The sequence below is a fragment of the Chlamydotis macqueenii genome, chromosome 28 (genome assembly GCF_036417535.1).
Source record: "Chlamydotis macqueenii isolate bChlMac1 chromosome 28, bChlMac1.mat, whole genome shotgun sequence".
NCBI classification, from domain to species: Eukaryota; Metazoa; Chordata; class Aves; order Otidiformes; family Otididae; genus Chlamydotis; species Chlamydotis macqueenii.
In genome coordinates, this window is record NC_141583.1 from 1,121,034 (window position 1) to 1,142,548 (window position 21,515).

The 21,515-nt window shown below is 42.9% G+C and overlaps 5 protein-coding genes across 5 annotated transcripts; 3 read left to right on the forward strand and 2 right to left on the reverse strand.

Moving 5' to 3' along the window:
• Positions 1 to 489: 489 nt before the first annotated feature.
• On the forward strand, positions 490 to 930 carry LOC104482336 (scale keratin). The gene has a single exon (XM_010123800.2). The coding sequence runs from the start codon at positions 490 to 492 to the stop codon at positions 928 to 930; it is 441 nt and encodes a 146-aa protein (XP_010122102.2).
• Positions 931 to 2,978: 2,048 nt separating this feature from the next.
• LOC104482335 (scale keratin) lies at positions 2,979 to 3,380 on the reverse strand. The gene has a single exon (XM_010123799.1). It carries the CDS (start codon positions 3,378 to 3,380, stop codon positions 2,979 to 2,981), a length of 402 nt encoding a protein of 133 aa, XP_010122101.1.
• A 5,221-nt stretch (positions 3,381 to 8,601) lies between these two features.
• LOC104482334 (scale keratin-like) lies at positions 8,602 to 9,054 on the forward strand. Its single transcript, XM_010123798.2, has one exon. It carries the CDS (start codon positions 8,602 to 8,604, stop codon positions 9,052 to 9,054), a length of 453 nt encoding a protein of 150 aa, XP_010122100.2.
• A 6,147-nt stretch (positions 9,055 to 15,201) lies between these two features.
• LOC104482333 (uncharacterized) lies at positions 15,202 to 15,597 on the forward strand. Its single transcript, XM_010123797.2, has one exon. The coding sequence runs from the start codon at positions 15,202 to 15,204 to the stop codon at positions 15,595 to 15,597; it is 396 nt and encodes a 131-aa protein (XP_010122099.2).
• Positions 15,598 to 20,655: 5,058 nt separating this feature from the next.
• LOC104482332 (feather keratin 4-like) lies at positions 20,656 to 21,012 on the reverse strand. The gene has a single exon (XM_010123796.1). The coding sequence runs from the start codon at positions 21,010 to 21,012 to the stop codon at positions 20,656 to 20,658; it is 357 nt and encodes a 118-aa protein (XP_010122098.1).
• Positions 21,013 to 21,515: the final 503 nt, after the last annotated feature.

Genomic DNA, 21,515 nt, shown 5'->3' on the forward strand with positions numbered 1-21,515 from the left:
TTGGTTTCTCATTCTCACCAGGTTCTGTAAAGACAGGCTCCAGAACAGGGGTATATCAAGCAGTTCTGAATCCCAAACTTGTAACATTTTAGTGCTTCAGATAATTCCTTGACTATTTTAAGAGATAAAGAACAGTTCGTAGACATGGTTGTATATGGTGGCATTTAGCGGATTTGTGCTTAGTGTATAACAGGAAAGATCAAACTTATTAAGTAGAAACCATCAACTAATAGTAACGTAATACTACCAAAATTAGCTCCTCCGGAAATACCAAAGATACAATTGAAAAGTACATGGCTTTGCCATACGGAAGTCAAAATTAGCCTTCAGATTACAGTGCTAGGAAAAATAGTAACAGAAAATATGTTTACTTCCCAGATTTATTCCTGATACTCTGTTGGACTGCTTCATTGTAACCTAATGTTTGATATTCCTTTAATGTTAGCATAAATGACCGTGTTTTACAGACTGCCTTCCATCCCTTCCAAGATGTCTTGCTATGACCTGGCCTCCACCTCTGCCTGTGGCGTCTACCGCCCACAGCCCATCGCTGACAGCGGGAATGAGCCATGCGTCCGTCAGTGCCCTGACTCCACAACTGTGATCCAGCCTCCCCCGGTCGTCATCACCTTCCCTGGCCCCATCCTCAGCTCCTTCCCCCAGGATTCAGTTGTGGGATCCTCTGGAGCACCCGTCCTTGGGGGTTTTGGGGGCTCTTCCCTGGGCTATGGGGGTCTGTACGGCTATGGGGGCTCTTCCCTAGGCTACAGGGGTCTGTATGGCTATGGGGGCTCTTCCCTGGGCTATGGGGGCTCTTCCCTGGGCTACGGGGGCCTGTACGGCTATGGTAGGTCCTATGGTTCTGGCTCTTGCAGCCCGTATTCCTACCGGTACAACAGGTACAGCCGTGGCAGCTGTGGGCCCTGCTAAATCCTACAGAAATATCCCGAGTGAGGTACAACCAACAAATGAGATGTGTTGGTTTCACAGCTAAAGAGGTCCGAACCTCCACTGCTCCATTCCAAGACCATGGAGCTGTACCCCTTCAGCTCCTTTTGAATTTCTTCTCTTAAATTCGACTTTCAGTTTCTGCCCTAATGCTTCTGTCACATTTCCGTATTGCCTGGGATAAACATGTAACAAAGCTGCTCTAAACAGCTCCTGTTTGATCAAACCAACAGCTCAGACCCGGGGAAAAAGGAAAAAAAAAAAAAAACAAAAAACAAAAAACTATCATATGTGAATGTATTCCTGACTGGAGAACATTGTCGTACTTCTTGGTAACGCTGAAAGTGTATTCCTTTTCTCACTAGCATTAAAAGTTAACTGCATCAAAGTTGCCATGTTCTGGTATTCTTTTCTCATGTTTTTAATCTTCTTGTTTGTCTTGGGAGAGGTCTAACCCGTGCAGCTGTCAGTAGCAGTCTAAACTATGCAGATTAATGTCCTGCCCCTCAAGATTATGGATTTCAAATGTATAAAAGCAGTTCAAAGCCCTCAGCAAAGGAGGAACTACTATTCTGCCCTCCTCATTTTTCAGATAAAAATTCTTGACATTTTTGAAGAATTTGGCTTCTTGGTTGCAGATTAGTAGTGGCAGAGAAATGAAACAGTAGATTACCAATTTTAAACTCTTTCTTAAATACATTATACTTCAGTAAGAATTTCTTCCAGGCGAGTCTTTGATTCATCTTTTTGAACTTCAGATTCTTGCTCCAATACTTATCTCTGTCCTCAGTAACAGTCTCTGCAGAAAGCTGAATTAATTTTCTGTCAAATCCTTAAAGAAAGAAAATTTACTTGGCCATACAATGGATTTTTTTTTAATCTGAAGTGTGGGTAGGAGTCTTTCTGAATAATCATAAAATCTAAGATGCTGGATGTTTTTTGATGGAAAAACAGCTACTCCATACAGCTACCCCAAGGGCTGACTCACCTATGCCAACAAGAACAGCTGGAACAAATACAACAGAGTTATGGTGCCTGGAAAGCTTTAAAGGTGGAAAAAAATAATAACCCTGTATACATCTCCTCAACACTGTTGTTATGTTTCCCAGTTCCTTCTGCCTGGGAAGTCTTCACAACAGGAACCCCAGTTTTCAGCCTCTTTTCATCTGAAAAGTTCATTAGATAATCTACCCACCTCTGAAGAGCTCTTTTCCTTGGTGCAGGTCCTCCAGCCCTCTCCCTCTCAGCAGCTCCACACCAACACCCTTTGCTACTCTTTCCGCACGCGCCTAAATCTCTTCTGACTCAGCAGCATCCCTCCCACCTGAAAGCCTCATCTGCCACCCTTTTCTCCATAAGCTACTTTGAATCCAGCCTCAGCTGAGCCACCAGCTCTGCTGCTGCTATGATCAGCAAAGACGTTCAAGTGGCTCATTAAGGAATGGATGTTTAGTGTGGGAAGGAGGATTCCTGCTCCAAAATGTGTGCACTAGTGCAACAAAAGGTGACTGACTTCACTGATAGCTGGGTCGTTTCAGCAGTGTTTTTGAAGTCTGAGCATCATCCTATGTAAGGATGTGAGTTTTCCCCATTTACAGAGACGAGATGATTGTATGTTCATAGCAGAAGAAATTAAAACAAAAGGTCTATTTGTTTGATGCAGAGTAGAAGCACTTTAATAAGAAATAAACATTCACAGAAAAGCATTGTAGAATGTCAAGAATATTCATCAGAGTGCAAGCAATTCCTTCCATAATTGTTCTTCTTCGGTTAGACAGTGAAGTGCCATGTTATAAGAATACATAGTACTTGTTTCATCCTGCCCATGATACACATAGATGGAAAAAAGCTCAAAAGACCACGAGGAGAGGCTAAAGAAATTAAGGACATGTTGTGTGCTCTCAGCTCCACTGCAGTGGGGTGGCAGCGATCAGGACTTCACAACATCTCCTTTGGGATCACTGCTGTGGATCAAGATTGTAATTCTCAGTTGCTGGTTATTCCTTACTCAGGGGATATTTCTGCAGGATTTAGCAGGGCCCGCAGCTGCCACGGCTGTACCTGCTGTACCAGGAGTAAGGGTTGCAATAGCCAGCACCGTAGGGTCTACCATAGCCATACAGGCCCCTGTAACCCAGAGAGCCCCCATAGCCATACAAACTCCCGTAGCTCCCATAGCCATACAGACCCCCGTATCCCAGGGAAGAGCCCCCATAACCCCCAAGGATGGGTGCTCCAGAGGATCCTACAACTGCATCCTGGGGGAAGGAGCTGAGGATGGGGCCAGGGAAGGTAACGACGACTGGGGGAGGCTGGATCACAGTTGTGGAGTCAGGGCACTGACGGACACACGGCTCGTTGCAGGTGTCAGCGATGGGCTGTGGGCGGTAGACGCCGCAGGCAGAGGTGGAGGCCAGGTCGTAGCAAGACATCTTGGAAGGATGGAGGTAAGCTGCAACACGCACTGTTTAGTCTAAGTAGAAGACAAAGACTTTGAAATTCAACAGTTTACATTAAAATTATGAGTCAAGTACAGGATTTTGAGTAAATAAATTTATTTCCCACTTTGCAGTCATAATCCTCTTTTTTTTCAAAAAGCAGATTTTTGAAAATTTTTTAAAAGATATCTACACATACAAAAGCATATGGGAAATGTTATGCCTAGCTGTGAAAGTATTGTCCCTCATGAATATCCTCCAATAAACTTAGATATATTTCTACATATTGAACTGAAAACTGAGAAGCAAAAACAGAGACAGCAAAGTGACTTTGTCAAGGTCATCTGATGAGTCAGTCGGAAAACTTGGATTTGGGTTCAGCAGGTTTACGTGAGACGTAGTTTATATACAATTTAATTACAGTAGCTTCTTCTTCCCACTCATCCCAATTTTGCTGAGAGTTGTAGGAACAACAGATTACAGGATTGTCACTGCCTGGATTGCTCAGAACGCCATTTGACAAGACAATAAAGGACAGATGGTAGCATTGTTATCCCAATTCCCACCTATGCAGCTACTGTATGAATACAGCCTGGACAATTTCTATATAAATAGTGTTTTAATCTCTAATGTCTTTCAAAAATCTCATTTCAAATTATTATTCCCAGAACAAACCAAGACTCCTTGGTAAACCCACGAATTCAGCCTATATTATCCCCTCTAAACTTCGTTATTTTCTCCAAGGGTGATTTACTCTTCTCCACTCACTATATCCTGCAAGTCCTTAGCAGTGTTCTGAGGAATATGAAAGCAAGAAAGTAAAGGACATCCAGAAGATTTGCTGTACCAGGGCAACACACAACAACTTTCTTAGATGCGTTGCTCACTCATCTCAGGTTGCATGAAGAGTTGCAGTGGTGATGCCCTTATTAAAAGCTGAACCTCAAAAGCAAACTTTGGAACAGGTTAAGTGCATTGAAGAAAGAATCATAGAATCACAGTATCTCAAGTGGGAAGGGACACACTGAACAGTTTGGATGGTGGACATCAACTGAAGTTGAAATCAGCAATAAAAAGATACACTGATAGCAATAGAGAATAATCAGACTTACCCAAGTCACCAAGAAGTCAAGGGAAGCGTTTGGAAGAGTGATGAGAGAGAAGAGCTTTTATATCGGAGCAGCTGGAGATACCAAGATCAACATTGGTTGTCCGCCCTGATTTCAAACACGTGTAACTCATTGAGATTATGAAATTGCTGTGTTTGTTACTGGAGTTTATGAGTCCTTTCAAATTTGTTTGTCATAAGGACCTAAACATTACCTTCGATTATAGAGAATTCTTTCATCTAGTGACAACTTGGGGAAAATCAATACCTGGCATTGTTCCAGTCGCTTCCTTGAAATTACAACAGAAATTATTAAGCCAGCTCCTATTATATTAACACCTGGACAGTGTCTCATGGGTTTATCAGAATTACAAACTGCTGTCATGGACAAGATTTTTGTTTAAGTACATATAATTCACATGACAACCTGCCAGGACAGAAGTTAAAGACTGTCCATGTGATATGCAGGAAGGTCGTGGCTGGGTTCCACATGTTTAGCTTCCCCATCTGCTGTTGGGGGACACAGCACCCTTGGGAGTCGACGATGTTTTTTCCAGTAGTATTTGACATTGGCTGCAGCGGTGACAATTCAGCTCGAAAGAGCAACAGCAACTCCAGGGACCTGCAACACGTGCTTCAGTCTCTACACACGGCTTATGTGGAAATTTAAACTTAACCTTGAGCAGAAAAGTGGTGAAATCCTTCATTTTGGAGTGCTAGGAACTCTTTTCATGCAGATATGAGCTGAATCAGTTTCTTCATGCATCAGTCATTCAAACAGTTGTATTCTCGTACAAAAACGTGTATGGCGAAGTTTGCAGAATCTCACCCAGGAGATGGAGAGGAAGCCTTTATGTTCCTGGGGCTTGCTTTTGTTTTTTAAGAGATAAACAAGGAATGAGTTTCTGAAGTTAACTAAAGCTACAAAAAGATTGGAGATCCCAAAGAGACTTTTTCCAGGTGTTCTTGGTTTGATGTAGCCACTGCAACTGGTACTTTAGAACTTTTAATAAGCCTGAGGAAACCTAAGCTTTTTCAGTAAAAATTCGTCCTCTGGTGTGAAAATTGAAATACGACAGAAGTGCTTTGAAGTACTGACTTTGATTTGCAGAAATTCATGACCTCCTGTAACACACAATTTTTGCTGCAAGTCATAAGTCCAGGGCTGACCTGGCAGTTTCTCCGAACAGGGAACAATTACAAACTTGAAATGCACCACGCAAAACAAAAGCTGGTTCTTCCCTTGTTTACAGATGTATTATTGTAATACTGCAGACTCTATGCCATAAATTATCTCTAAATTATGAGGTGGGTTTCTCAGCCTTTGAGGTGGCTAGAAGTTTTTTTGGACAATAATATTTTCAAGCTTCCAGGGAGCAAGTCTTTTCAAATGCCACAAACTATCCACTAATGGTTTGAGAATGCGTTCCTACAATTAGATTAAAAGCATGTACCTGGATTTAGGTGCCTAGCAATTACGGAATGACATCACATTAAAATATGTAAGTCAAGGTATTTGTGTCCTTGGTATAATCAGTTCATGACTGAATATTGGGGATTTGTGGGTCTTCAGCTTTTTTTCAATCTAGAGGTATAGAAGGAAATATAAACTTTTAAATAAAATACAGCATTTCATAGGCTGTATAATCAGCGTATCTTTACCATTTTCAGTTGCACATCAGACTACAGAAACAGAATATTTAATTATTTTCTTGAGGTGTTACAATTCTATCAATGATCAGCCTTCATCCGTGTAAATGATTTCTCTGTCTCTATCATATCATGTCTCCAGATAGCTTTAGCAAGTTGCCACTAGTCATGTTTCATTTAATTTCATTTCACCGTGGCTTTCAATATCTGAAGGTGGACCTAAAAATGGATCAGGAAGGCTTTGTGTCAGGAAATGGAAAACTGGAAAATGTGGGTGACAGATGCTTCACAAAGAAAGTGCCTTGCAATCTTGAGAACAGAAAGGGTAAAAGCTAGTTTGCCTCTAGACTCCAATCTGGATTGAAATACACTGATAGAGACTTGCTAGAAAAATCTGAGTAGTTAAAAACTATGTTCTATCTCTGCCTTCTGCTTAAATCGATCCAAAGGACTTGCCAGTGTTTGTGAAAAGGACAGGGAGAGTAAATCATGGACGAATGCACAAGCAAAGCAAGAACTGTTTGACCAATCCCTCCTTCATTAGATAACGTCAGCATTGTGTTCAGGAGCAAAATCCAAACAACAGAAAAACATTTAAGGACCACAAGATGGTTTCTGTGACTTTCTTTGGGTTCAGCGTTGATCTCATCTTAAGTAACTGAGACTGCAAATTATGAAGATGAAAATGCCGGCCCCAAAGTTGCTCTAATGAACTCCATTTTATCTCCAGGTATCTAATAGCCTGGATTTAATGGAAAAATCAGTGCACGTCAGGTGACACAGCCACGCAGTGAGCAGCTGGCTTTTGCCATTAATAATGGAGAAGCTAAGGAAGAGCGTTAGTATAATTCTTCTTGTAACGCCAAGGATGTGAATGGAATGATAACAGGAGTGAATATGACATGTAATCATTTGAGATGAAAGAGGTTTCTGTGATGAAACACGCATATCACATTTCACGGGACTTCGAACCAACAAATAAACAAACAGTCAGCAAAACTTTGAGGACGTACGTGTCATATTAGTTTTGGGTTTGCCCCGATTATGCACATGCACAAATTGCACCTCAGGAGATCCCCATGACCTAGGGAACTGTATAAAAGCTCTTCCAACTCGAGGCTCTTCATTCCACCTTGCTGGTTTCGTTCACCTCCTTGAAAAGGGTAAGTATCATTCTAAGTAATCTACTTCCTAAAATTTGAGTATCTCTTTTCTGCCAATTTTAATTAAGAATGGAGTCATCCATAAGTATTCTAAGATTCTTAATAATGTTGGATTATTTTGCCATGAAATTATTTTTCTTATTTGCTTTTGGACATCCATATATTTGGGTTTAAAATGTTAAACTAGATTTTTCAAAAATGGTTGGTTCCTATTCATACAAATTTGAGCTACTACAGCAGCTTCCAAAACATTGGTAGAAGGCTTGTTCAATCACTAGGCATTTTTTAAAGGCTTTTGCATGGGAGTTTTTGATATGTTTGAGGGGACAAGCTGAATCAGAAAGAATATAGAAGCATTTTCTAAAGAAGTATTGGAAAACAGAGATGAAACCAGGAAATCCCAGCTTACCCTTTACCTTGTCCTTGCTTTGAGGACTAGATGACATCCAGAAGTCTCTTCTAAGCTAATATTTTATTGGTTCTAGTGGGGATAAAAATTGTTCACATGTGGTATTCCTAATCCTTTGATGGGTTTTCTTTAAGATTGGATCAGATCCTATGGCGAAGAAGAGTTCAGATCCCAACATACTTATCTGCAGTAGAAACCTAGCCCTAGTTATCTGAGTATACCAGTTTCCCATCTGGGAAATGAGACAAATAATCTTTTCACCCACCGTGTGACACTCAAGCTACTTTGCAAGCACTTCAGGGCAGGGAATGTCTGATTTAATCCATGTTTACAGCAGGTTCAGCGTACCAGCAGCATGATTTTAGCTATTGCTTCTGGAAGAACATTACAAGTCAAGATGCCAGAGTTGTTCTTCCAGCTACCCATTAATTTACCACATCAGCTTTGCAGGTTGTCAGGTTATGCTGCTTTAGTTTTGCTAGTATAAACCAAACATGAACCCACCCTTCAGACATAGGTATTTTAAGAGTTCCTGCAAAGTATATTGGAAGTAATTTGCAAAGTAAAGTGCTGGATAACATTTTTTGCAGTGTTTGGCAATGGGGTAGAACAAAGAACTACTTCTTAAAAGGAACCAAGTATCAGAAGTTAGGAATAAGACCACAGAAGAGATGGCTGCTCAGCATGCAGTCTGGGCAATGCTGATTTACAAGAGGAAAAGACGTCTTAGGAAAAATACTGAAGAGAAGGAAAGACAATCAAGACCTGAAAGATAAAGCCATTGTTCTAGTCCATGCGTCCAACTTTCAAACTCTTTTTCCCATTTAATTTATGTCTTTCATTTACTCGTCAGTGTGTGTTGCAGCTTACCTCCATCCTTCCAAGATGTCTTGCTACGACCTGGCCTCCACCTCTGCCTGCGGCGTCTACCGCCCACAGCCCATCGCTGACACCTGCAACGAGCCATGTGTCCGTCAATGCCCTGACTCCACAACTGTGATCCAGCCTCCCCCAGTCGTCGTTACCTTCCCTGGCCCCATCCTCAGCTCCTTCCCCCAGGATGCAGTTGTGGGATCCTCTGGAGCACCCATCCTTGGGGGTTATGGGGGCTACGGCTCCCTGGGCTATGGGGGTCTGTATGGCTATGGGGGCTCTTCCCTAGGCTACGGGGGTCTGTATGGCTATGGGGGCCTTGGGGGCTATGGCTCCCTGTATGGCTATGGGGGCTCTCTGGGTTACAGGGGCCTGTATGGCTATGGTAGACCCTACGGTGCTGGCTATTGCAACCCTTACTCCTGGTACAACCGGTACAGCCGTGGCAGCTGCGGGCCCTGCTAAACACAACAGGAAAATCCACCGAATAACGTACAAGTGAAAAACAAAATGCAGATTCACCAGTGAGTAGATGAGTGACAGCACCCACAAATTCTGTTCAGTGTAGTGCCTTCTGCATACTCTACACTTCTCCTTTTTTTTTTTCCTTTGAATTCTTTCCTGACATCTTCATGGGTTCAATTCCTTTTTATTGTCTGCTTTACCATACCGAATGCAGTGAGACATTTAACAGCATCTTTCAAAATGCATTTAACTCTGATGTCCTGGATATGCATTCTTGATACTGCAATCCATTTTTGTTCTTTTCATTCTCATTAAAATTCTGTTGCATCATTTAAAATACATGTGTCATGGTTTTGCATTCTCATCCATTCTGAATTTGCCAGCTTTTCTGGATAATGCTGCCTGTTGTACACATGGCTGCAACAGTATTGTGCAAACCCTGCCCACGTAGTGAAAGTCTCCACGAGGAGCCCTTGCTCGGCTTGTTTCACCACTGAATTACAACAACATGGTCACAACATGCTAGCCATAGATGAACAGCTGCCTTCTCTACACATGACTTTATTAGATTCCCCACTCAGGAGTTTCTCAGAGAATTCTTTGAATACACGCTCTGAAAGTTAAGTTCTTGCTTATTCCACTGCAGACTTCTGATCCAATGTTGTACAAGCAGCTACACCCCACAGCTCTTAATGACAGATTGGTAAATGATCTTGAATGAATTTCAGATTCTGTGTTTCTCTAGCACAGACCAGCCTAGATCCACATTATTAAATTGTCTTACTCTCCAAAATTCTGGCTATATGTAGATGATGTTCCTTCAAATCCACAATAAGAACCGTTTGCAGAATTTCACAGTGTAACTGATCTAGTTCCTGGGTTTGAGACGTCTTTGGTTCTGTTTAAGTTATGTATATATTAAATATAAGTAGAATTTGTGTAAATTTTATACAGGTAGCTGAAAACTGGACAAAAATACTGCACCACACATGCCATATCTTTTTAGGTTATCGGTAAAGCATGTAACCATCTCCTGATTTAAGCAGATGCTTATCTCACAAGACAATTTTCTTCACGTGGTTCAGCTGCCAAAAGATCTTAGGCTACATATTTTATTACAGTAAGAAGTATGGCTAAACATAATGTAACAATGTTCAGAGAACATTCAACCAGGAGCTGAAAACAGAATACGAAGAAAAGCAAGAGCTGCTGCATGTGCCCAGCTTGGCTCTCGTAACTGGACAGTGCATACAGCACAGATCTCAGCACCCGTTACCTGAAAAGTCAGCTGTGAATCTGCCTTTATTTGTTTTTATTTAGTTGTCTCTGGTAAATTGAATCGCGCTTCCAGCAAGACCCACAGCTTCCACAGTGGTGCCCAGTATCAAAACAACGGCCAGGAGGGATGTTCTACTCCTTGCCAGGACTTGAAAATCTGTCGAGGTAAAGACTCCCATAACAAAAGCTCCCATAACAAAAGGAGCCCTTAAGTATGGGTGCTGACAAAGATCCCGCTATGCTGTCCTGAAGGAAGGAACTAAGCGTCTGGGCTGGCAAGGCAACGACAACAGACGGTGGCTGAGCCACTGCCCTCAGGTCAGGGCAGTCAGCTCCTTGTAGCCACTGGCACTGGTGCTGGACGTGAATTGGCCAACAGAAAACATGACTAAGTGTAAGCAGAACACAGCACAAATTCCCCTCGAACAAGAAGTAAAGCTTAAATCTCGTAGAAATGGGGAAGACACAGTAGACTGGATCCTCTGCAATGCTGGTTTAATTCCACATCCACCCTACCTAATTGTAGCTCCCCTGCCAATATCTATTTGCTATTGTGGATGTAATTCCTAAAATTTGTAAGAAAAATGGTTTTTAAGTGATGGTTAATCATTGTTTAGTGAAAACACAGGAATACAGAAGGTCACGTGCTTCCTCAGACAAAGGGTTACTCTTCTCCTGTGCCTTGTTTATGACAAAAGTGAACTCCACGTAGTCTGAAGTTCAGTAAAAATCCTGTTGCTATCCACTATTTAACGACCTGTCCAAAGGCTCGCCTGACTCCTGACACCCTGCAGCCCCCTTTTGCTGTGAGCACGGAAGCTTTGCTTACATCCCTTTCAAGCTTTGGCTTTCTTCCATACAAACTGATTTGAAAAAGCAGATAGAAGACCAAGTAATTAGCTACCAAGAGGACATATTCTCTGTTAAACACAACTGCCACTGAGGCTTTTGTGGTACAGGGGTACGGAGCAGTTTGTAGGACTGCAGGCTGGGGGCTTGGAATCTGTTCAGCGGATTAAAACTCTGAGATTTGCATGACAGCCCCTATACAATCCATTGTGGAAAATACCAACTTAGTCCTTAAAACCTGCATATAGCATTGCCTTCTTGGAAATGACAAAAGAGGATTGATTTAAATTTACAGAAAAATAACAGTTTGATACCTAGAAAACAGCTGGCTCTGTGAAGAAGAAGGCAAAAGAAGTAAATAGAAGGCTGTTTTCAGGAGGGACTTTTTATACATTTCCTCAAGCTGCCTGAAGAACCTGAGACTCCCATCAACACCAGCCCACATTCATCACACATGGTTCACCTCAAAATGACGAAAGAGTTTTGCTCAATATTTATGTTTATTAGTTCATTCAAATTCTCACACTGCGTTAAATGCAAATTACAAAACAAGTATTTCTTTCATCTTAGCACTTAATTGGCAAGATTCATTCCTGGTAATGTTCCATTAAATACATTGGAACGATGGGAGGAATTATGCTGGCTTCACTTATGTACCTCTTTTATTGGTTGACATAATGACGGTGGCTCAAATGTTAATCATAATTGCCATCTGCTTTCGTATGCAGGTTTTCTTTCCATCCTTCCTTACCCATGCTAGATAAAGTATAATTGATACAAAAAAAAAATGATGTCTTTCTTGTGAAATCAGCAACCTTCACATGAAGTTGGAATTAAGATCTGGACAAGACCATCCTGCACTTTTCAGGGGAAAATATCAAAAGCACTTTTTAAAATCGTCCAGACCCACACCTTGTCTCCCAGACTACCCAGTTTCTTCACATTTTAGAGGTGAATTCATTGGTCACAACAAAGGTAAACAGTTTCTTAGCCAGATTGCAGGCAATTTGTTAAATATATCATTTTTTTTAGGGAGCTGAGCATTTGTTTGAGACACAGAAGAAAGGTAGACCGCTCACAGTTAGACCAGGACAGTCCTGGGAGAAGATTTCAAAACATGAAGACAGAGTCAGATGCTGCAGATCTTTGTGCTACAGACATGGAATGGGATGTCAATTAATGCATCATCAGCACTGAAGGAGCTTATACACAAACTTAAATAAATGAAAATCTAAATTATAAAAGAAAATAAATGGAAATTATAAAGTTGAAAATCATGAGCTGGTAAAGGAAGAGCGCCCTTGACCAGTACAACTTAATAAATGTATTTCAAAACGCTGGGCTGCTTGAATCCAACCACATACTTACATTACAATAATGACGCACCACTTCATACGTAAACTACTAAGGAGGGTTTGGGAAGTGCTTAAAAACAAATACGAAAAATATTTGAACAACCTTTGTGAGTATTATTGCTTTTGCAATCTCCTAGGGCCATCTCGAAGTCTGAAAAAAAGAATCTCATCATTGAAGTATAACTTCTGGTGTAAGAGTTGTGGTGTTTATTTGACAAACAACTGATCCGTAGGCAAATGAGGATTTTCTGAGGCTGGACCGGGCGCTGTTAATTACACAGAATTTCAGAATATGGGAATATGGGTGGGACACGTCTCATCAAACCTTCCCTACTTGAAAGCTGGGTGTTTCAGCTGAGCTTGTTGTCTGTCTCCACAGTCAATGAAAGCGAAATTGTTATGTTTTGAGGGTGATGCCGATTCTGGTAAGGTAAGCGTCTGGGATGGGATGATGTCTTGCAGAAATTCTTGTCCCTCCCCACTAAGTACTGGGGAAGCCTGAGTAATTTCAAGTGACAAATCACTCGAAATCTTGGCAGTCAGAATTGGGTTCTGCAACAATAGGCACTCTGCAGGTGATGTCCTGCTAGTCAGGAAAGAAAGAAGAGAAAAAAAAATTCCATTGTTGCAATAACTGTTCCTTGGATAATTCCATTGATTTTCCTCCCACTAACCCAGTAGTTCTGGGAAGTAAGCACTCAAAAACTGTTTCTGTGTCATCCTCCAGCAAAGCTTTTGTTCAACTGCTTTGTAAGGTGAAGGAGTATATCTGAGGGCAAACTACACTCCATCTCCAAGTGCCTTTGCAGATTCCAGGTGAAAAATAAGGAAAAAAATACTGTTATCCCTTCAGAGAAAGCTTTAGCCTTTGGTGCAGACACTGTTTCAGGTATTGAAATATTGTGTTTACTGCTACTCTTGCCAAGTAGCCAGGAAAATTCAGAATTTCTAAATCAAAGACCATAGGACAATGTCCATGACTACCGTAGGTACAAGACCTCTCTCATGTTTTGTGGCTGTGGGTGGGAAAAGGATCAGAAGGTGCCTTCCACCTCCCTGAACATTTCATTGCAAAACGTGTGAGTAGATTAGATTACAGCCTAGATCTGAAGCGCTGACACACAAACATGTGTACGACAGCAAGTTATGGCTGTGATGAAAATCATTACGGGACGCTAATGAAGGAAGCGCTAAATGAAGAGAACCAGTTTAATTCCTCCTGCAACACCAGTGAGCAGGGCGGAATGATACCAGCGACGAAGCTGGTCAATTAGGCTTCAAGATGAAAGAGAACCGGGAGCTGGAATGTGCATATCATGCTATTCGGAGATTTACGATGATTTTGCAAACAGCAAGCGAAAACAGTTTCATCACTTTGGGAAGTTATATGTGCTTCAAATTTGGGCTGGTTGGCGATTATGATGTCATCTGCACAGTGTGCCTCAGACCCCCCAGGCGATCCGGAGCACAGTATAAAAGGAGCAGGCAGGCAGACCTACTCCATCTCCCTCTCTTGCACACTCTCCTCCACATCAGGTAAGTGTGATGCCCTTTCATTTCTTTCTAAATGCCAGAACACTCTTCACTACTATTACATTATAGTTTTTAGGACTATTTCTTTTATTCTTTTCTTTTTTTTTTTTTTTCCTCTTCTTTTCTGGTATGTTGGAATTGTGGTTTTGTTTTGGTTTGGCAAGTTGTGTTACTGGTAGGCTGTAGGATTCAAGACCAGAGTTTGAGGCATGTATTTCACTGCAATTCATATCTGAGCATTCCTGTACTGTCAGCAAATTGAAAACGTAGGATGGCATAAGCTCTATAATGCGGAATTTTTCCGTACAATTTCAGTTAACGACTGAATCAGAGAGACATGGCCATATCCTAAGCTGTTTAGTGACCCAGCTGAAGAAAGAACATTATCTACAGGAGAATTTTATTGCAGAATAATCCTAGCTTGTATTTAGTTTTTACGGAGAAGTAAAAACTAAATCCTGCTTCTTTTAAACCCCAGTTATTTTCACCAGATAGAATCATAGAATAGCTCAAATGCTTTGGGGGTTTTTACTAGAGGGATTACAGAGATGAAGAGAAAGTAGAACTGAAAGGTAACAACTGAAAGTATATTTCCCCAAAGAGCTTGAAAGGAAACAAGGACCAGGAAAGGACAAGGAAATGCGTGGTTAAAGCTGTGCTGAGTTCTTAACTCCATCCCATCTCTCCCAAAACAAAACCTGCTTCTGTCCCATTCAATGTAACGAGGAGCTCAGCTCTGGCGTAGCTCCTGCAGCTCCTGGCTTTCAGTCGTTTTTCACATTCACCAGGGAGGAGTGCTGGTCTTTCAGTAAAAAAAGTGCTGTCGACACTCTGTTCTGCTGGGAGTGAATGTGAATCTAAAAAAAAAAAAATAAAGCAGGAGTGATTTCAGAAGGCTTGGTGGATGTGACAAGTGCAGGGATTACTGGATGGGGAAGATCAGAGCAATGCTGATGGACAGGAAAGTTTGTGAACAGCATCATCAATTTTGCTTATGCAACTGGTGATCGTTTTGCCTGTTCCCCAACAACCCATCACCAAAACTTGACCTGTTGTTCCAGCAGATCTTGTGCTGTGGTTTTAAGCAGCTCTGTGCTCTGTGTTTCAGGATCGCCTTCATCCCTGCAAAGAAATGTCTTGCTACGACCTGTGCCCCACCACCAGCAGCATCGCCTGCCCCCAGCCCATCGCTAACAGCTGTAATGAGCCGTGTGTCCGGCAGTGCCCTGACTCCACCGCCCTGATCCAGCCACCCCCCGTCGTCGTCACCTTCCCTGGCCCCATCCTCAGCTCCTTCCCCCAGCAAGCCGTGGTGGGCTCCTCCGGTGCACCCACCTTTGGGGGCTCCCCAGGGCTGGGGGGCCTCTACGGCTCTGGGAGCCTCTATGGGTACGGGGGCTCTCTGGGATATGGGGCTCAGTATGGCTATGGGAGTTCAGCCCTCTCCACGCTGGGCAGCGGGTACTGCAGCCCGTACTCCTCCCGTCGGTACAGCCGGTTCCTCCGCAGCAGCTGTGGGCCATGCTGAAGGCACCAGCAAGGTCTCGAAGAGCCACACGTGAGGGCCCAGATGCAGAGCAATGGGGACGGGCATTCAGCGTTCCTGCGGCCCTGCAATGGAGCTACCGCCACTTCGCATTTCTGATCTTTCTTTTACTTTTTGTCTACACTTCAGTTTGTTGTTTGCTGGTGGTGCCTGTTCCAGCTTTCACATTTTTTTTTAACCATCGTGGGGCAGCCTATTCCGTGTGGACACCACTCATAATGACGAGCATCTTCATCAGCAGTTGCACAACAGACAGAAGAAAGCCAGCTGAGGACAGCAATATTTCTGAGCAGGACATTCGTTGAACATTGTCTGAAATTGTCTGGAAATGTATTTCTTTTCTTATTCTATGATATTTCGCTTTGCTTTTAATAGGCATTAAAATTTTGTTGCATCACACAGCAACCTTCTGGTTTCCCTTCTTCCTTCCACCCGCAGCCTGCCCTGGGTGATGCCTTCCCACAGGCAGGACCGAGCTGTTAACGAGGCAGGAGTACTGCAGAACATTTCAGCACAGGCTGAATTTACACTGTGTCACAAATTTTTCTGTAATGACCCTCCCGAGCAGCATCTTTCTGTCCTTTGAAGATATGAAAAGTTTAAAATAACACAGTATCTTAACTCCTGTTATTTCAACATGGTTTCAGTGGGGCTTTTCCATCCAGAGTTACTGGTTTCCCTGTTGAGCTCAGCATGACCACAAATGCCTCAAAGCTGGTGCCCAGCAGAGTACTTTCCAAACGTAAATTTGCACCTATAAATTCAGAAATACAGTGATCCAGCTACAGGATGGACGTTGCTCAGCAGTACTTAGACTCCAGGCACCCCAAGCAGCTCATACATAGAATCACAGAATGGTTTGGGTGGGAAGGCACCTTCAAAGGTCATCCAGTCCAACCCCCTGCAAGGAGCAGAGACACCAACCAGATCAGGTTACTCAGAACCCCGTCCAGCCTGGTCTGGAATGTTTCCAGGGATGGGGCATCCACCCTGGAATACATCACTCTTATTCCTCCTTGCACTCATCAGCCTTTCTGTCCCGCTAAGGAAGAGGAATAACCCCCGTTCCCGCTGGGAAATAACTGTAGTGCGGCGTCAGGAGCAGCAGAGACTCTAAGCTCCTGCTAATACAGCCGGTTCAAACTGTAACAAAGCTGCAAATGAGGTGTGTTCAGGGCTGTGCAAACAAAGAGTGCAGCCCATCCCTGCCCTCAGGTGCTGTCAGACCTGCAAAGCACGAACATCATTGCTCTTTTCCCTTTTTTCCAGATAGGCATCTTCTATACAGAGATGAAAGGCCGTGTTTTCCACACCGATAAAAACGTCAGTAAATATTTTCCTCAGGTGACAAAGAATCACTTGGCAAAGCCCAGAACTGGTTTCCTCTCTCCAGTATCCCCATCTAACAACTGACATATGGTCTCTTTCTCCAGTTTTCTGTTCCACTGGTTAGCTTCAGGTCCACTTTTCCTTGTCATCTGATCTCCTTTAGGAAAAGAGGAAAATAGCAGCAGATAAGGAGCACACTGTGGAATATTCCTGTCTGCGTCCTTGCTTTGGTGTCAGGAACACTGGCATATACTGGGGTGGGGAGAATTTCAGTAATGCTAACTGCCATGTTAATATTCAAATTTGCCTGTAATCTGGATCAGTACTCTGACTGCTACGTGTGAGTCAGTCATGATGGTCTTTAAAATTGAAAACATCCCCCTTCTTTTTTTCTTCAGAAAGAACTCTGAAAATGAGAAAAATCAGTCAAACCAACATGTTTACATGGACTTCTGATTATTTTATCTGAAAGACTGTACATGGCATGGCCAGTAGTGTACAGGACATAGAAAATGTAACAGATCACAGAATCATGAAATCATGGAATGACTTGGGTTGGAAAGAACTTTTAAAGATGATCAAGTCCAATACCCCTGCCATGGGGGTCTGTTGCTAGATCAGGTTGAGCCCCATCCAACCTGACCTCGAACATTTCCAAAAAACAATGATCTAAGGATTCAAGACGTGCCTTATTATAATTTGTTTTCTAATTAAAAGTGGAGAATGAGCTAAAAAAAAAGAAAAAGAAAAAGATTCTTTTCCTCAGGATTCTCTGAAACATTCAAGTTCAGATCCTTCAATTGCAAGACTGATGAAAGGCAGATTGCAAGCAGTCCCTTTGCTAATTCCTCCAGAACCAAACCCTGGAAGGAAGCTGGCATTCGGCAGGGCATATTCCTGGTTCTGTCACCAGCCATGCTGCCTGCAGGCTGTTTACCGACGGCGTGAGTCTGAACCACACAAAAACCATTAGCCTGAACTGTAGTTCAGTGCGTGGGGAGGACGGATACTTCAGGCTGTGTTTACAACATCCTTATGAATCAACTTCTGATTGCATCTCATTCACCAGTAGCGTCACCTTGTACTGGGATATAAACACATGCTCAGAGCACGTTTAGGCAGGAAGGAGGGGAGTGTAGTGACCTCTATAGTTCAGGATGAGACAGTGTGATTCTGTTTCTTGTTGCTTTCTCTTCTTGGTAATGACTCGTTTCGTTGAGAGGAGGAACAGGAGTCTGAGTTGCTGGTGCTAACTGTCAACAGCCTGGACTTCTCAAGGCTGACCAAGAACTACGGGAGACCTTACAGTTGGATGTGGTCCCCATGTTGCAGTGGCCAGAACACTGTCAAGATCTCAGCACCGCTGAGATAAACAGCGGTTGGTGTTCCTCCCATCTTATATCTGAATGTGGTGTGACCTGAGATGTGCTGGGTCTGCCAGTGAAATTCTCTTATCTTCTGCTGTGTTCGTCTGTGATTACCCTTACATGAAAGCATCATCCAAGTTCAGCTTGCTGTGCCTTTGGGAAGCAGCAGATTACTGATGATCTGGAGCAGTACAGAGCAACGGGAGGCAGTTGAAGAACTGTCCGTTGGTGTTTGCTCTGGTCTATGGTCAAAACATGCAAATGCAGGCTGGCAGGTGAGAATCAGCAATGCCAGTTCTGCAGCTCCTGCTCTCCAAGGGACAGTCTCTGCAGGTCATCGTGGTGTGGAGTGCTATGTCTTAAAGCTCCATTCAAAGCCAGAAGAGTCTGTAGGTCAATTAATACATGCTACAGTGATCTATTCATAGTCCGGGCTCTAACTTCTGGCTCCCACGTGTGCCCTTTCTGTGGCGTAACAAGTTCGTAGGCAGAGTAGCTTCATCCAGTATGCTGACAGCATCCACACTGAAGGATGCCTGACTGCACCCTTTCACCACAGCACAAGAAACTGGCAGCTATTGCAAATCCCGTGCAGAGGTGCAGCAAGATGGGCTGAGAAGAGGATTGGTGTAATTCTGCTGTTCTGTGTGGGATGAAAACCAAAATCTCGAAAGGGGGACTTCTGTAGTGATCAGCATCGCAGTAATGTGTCTTGAAAATAGCTGATCTGGTTGTGTTAGTACCTGCACAAGTAAGCACTGGTGTTTTTTACAGCATCCTGGTGACTCTGAGAATAATCATGCAGTGCACTGGAGACAGAGGAAGCATGGAAACAGGACAAAGCCTTCAGACACATCCTAACAAGAAAGAGGTGTTGCCTGGCTGCCTCATTGCAGCCTCATCTCATTTCAGCTACTTTTACAAGTTAAGTCACACCTCCAAACTGTTTGAAGTTATTACCACATCCCTGATCCTGTCCAAACAAATTTCTGCAGCGTGAGACTGCAGTTCGCCTGGAATGAGCCAGCCCAAGTATTTGAAGTTTGTCTGCGCGTTGCTGGTGTTCCTAGGAACGGCGGCTTCACACGGCGAAGAGTGGAACTGCTGAGCAGGGTCTAATGTCTGGTCCATCAGAGTCCTGGCTGGTGTTGCAAGCACAGGATGAGCTGAATGCCTTTTAATAAGCTCTACCAATTGTACACAAATTGCGTGACTAGAAAAGGACATACTGAGCAGCCTGGAACCATGTCCTGTTGGGCAATGGGAAGTGCTGAACATGCCCAGTATCCACCAGCCACCTATGAGTAGCCTGAAATTTGGATGTAAAGTTCCTGAGGTGGAAAATATTATTTGGCCTGAATGATATGTATTGCTCTGCAGAGAAGACTAAAGAATTATTCTTTTATTTTTTTTTAACTGGAGTTGCCAAGAATGTAGAGGTATTAACGGGAAAGTTCAAAGAACTCACAGAGTTTCAACAAAGATTTGCCATTCAGTTAAAAATTCCTGTTGGCTATTCAAATAAGAGTTCTACCCACAGATGATTACACGCTATTTTTAAACAATGAAAAATATCATTAAAACAATGTATGGGGATGTAATTAAATTGTCACCTCGGGCATGTGGTGAGAAACAGGGAAGATCTTCAAAGTTACTTGTGTGTTTAACTTTCTTTGCTCGCATGCAGCAGTAACCACACCTATCCTGGAGGAAATTTCAAACTTAGTTGTAAGGGTTACAAAACATGTTTATCCAGCACGAAATCACTTCTGTGCAGAAGGGAGTCATTGTGCTTAATGCTGCTTAAAGGGCCTGGTCACCTTCCAACTTTGGGTGATGAAAGAGAGCAAACACTGTCGTGTTTCACTACAGGGACTGATGCTCACACAGAATGGTACATAAACAAAAAATGGTGGACGAAAAAAAAGACAAGAAAGTTCTGAATTGTGATGCACAACAATTTAATGAGAAAATGAGAAGGAAAAGATCTTACTGAGAATGAAAAACACAGGGTCTCATTAAAGGCTGCGAGCAAAGAGTTGCTTCAGGGCTATGCATTCCATTACTCCTTTTTCATGGCATGGGAAGACTTACATAGTCTTGTCCCACTTTCATCCTGCCAGAGATCATTGATATAAATAATTTGAGGCCATTATCATCAGGAGCCACTGGAAAGAATAGTCAGAAAACTAAATTAAATGATTAGCTTGAGAATTACATGGAAGGGTGATTTTCAGAGATGCACAGTTCACCCTCCAGGAAAGCAATGACAGTAATGGGGTTTGTGGAGGCACATCTTCCTCCATGCTGGGTGATTACTGCTTGCACCTTATTCACTGGACATTTAACATGGTCTGCAGCTCCCAAAACCGTAACCACTGGATCCATAGGAAGAATATGACCTCCCATAACTGTACAAGCTCCTAGAGCTGTAGGAGCCACTGGGACCCAGAGAGCTCACGGATCCAGAGAAGCTCCCAATGCTGGATGGTGCTGAGCTGCCCACTACGCTCTCCTGAGGGCAGGAGCTGAGAATGGGTCCTGGGAAGGTCATGACCACAGGTGGTGGGTAGATCACAGCTCTTGAATCACTGCAGGATGTCACACAGGGCTGGCTCCAGGCATTTGCAATTGGCTGCGGGCAGGTCACTTCGCAGGGTGCAAGGCAGCGGGAGCTGATCATCTGTCTGTAGGAAGACATCTTCTGGGAATGGAGGTAAACCTGAAACACACAATACCGAGGCAACACAAGGCTGAAAGCTCAGACACCAATATTATACAGATTGGGCTTCGAAGAGAAAGAGTAAGAAACAGCAAGAAGCCCAGAAGTCCGAAAGAGGATGAAACTTTTAGTTTTGTTCCAACAGCCATGTCCCTTTCGCCATCTTCTTATGCCCCCATTCTTTCCCTTGGAACAATTTGCATGTCTTTTGTCCCCTAATTATGGACTCAATTTTATACATAAAAGCATCATTAAAAATCTAAGAAACTGTGTATTTGAATTTGAGCTATCCCTCTCTCCTTTACCATTTCTCCTTTCCTCTACTCATTTTTTAATCTGATGTACTATGACACTTGATCATTTCTTTTATAAATAACTGCAGAAAAGAACAGAAACACTGGCTCGTGCTTATACAGTAACATCCTGTGCTGGTTCTGCACCGCCTGTCATCATTACAGCAGCAGGAAGAAAGGCATTGTTAT

Bases quoted from the DNA above. Each gene is read 5' to 3' on its own strand.
- LOC104482336 (XM_010123800.2), top strand. From the start codon at position 490: ATGTCTTGCTATGACCTGGCCTCCACCTCTGCCTGTGGCGTCTACCGC.
- LOC104482335 (XM_010123799.1), bottom strand. From the start codon at position 3,380: ATGTCTTGCTACGACCTGGCCTCCACCTCTGCCTGCGGCGTCTACCGC.
- LOC104482334 (XM_010123798.2), top strand. From the start codon at position 8,602: ATGTCTTGCTACGACCTGGCCTCCACCTCTGCCTGCGGCGTCTACCGC.
- LOC104482333 (XM_010123797.2), top strand. From the start codon at position 15,202: ATGTCTTGCTACGACCTGTGCCCCACCACCAGCAGCATCGCCTGCCCC.
- LOC104482332 (XM_010123796.1), bottom strand. From the start codon at position 21,012: ATGTCTTCCTACAGACAGATGATCAGCTCCCGCTGCCTTGCACCCTGC.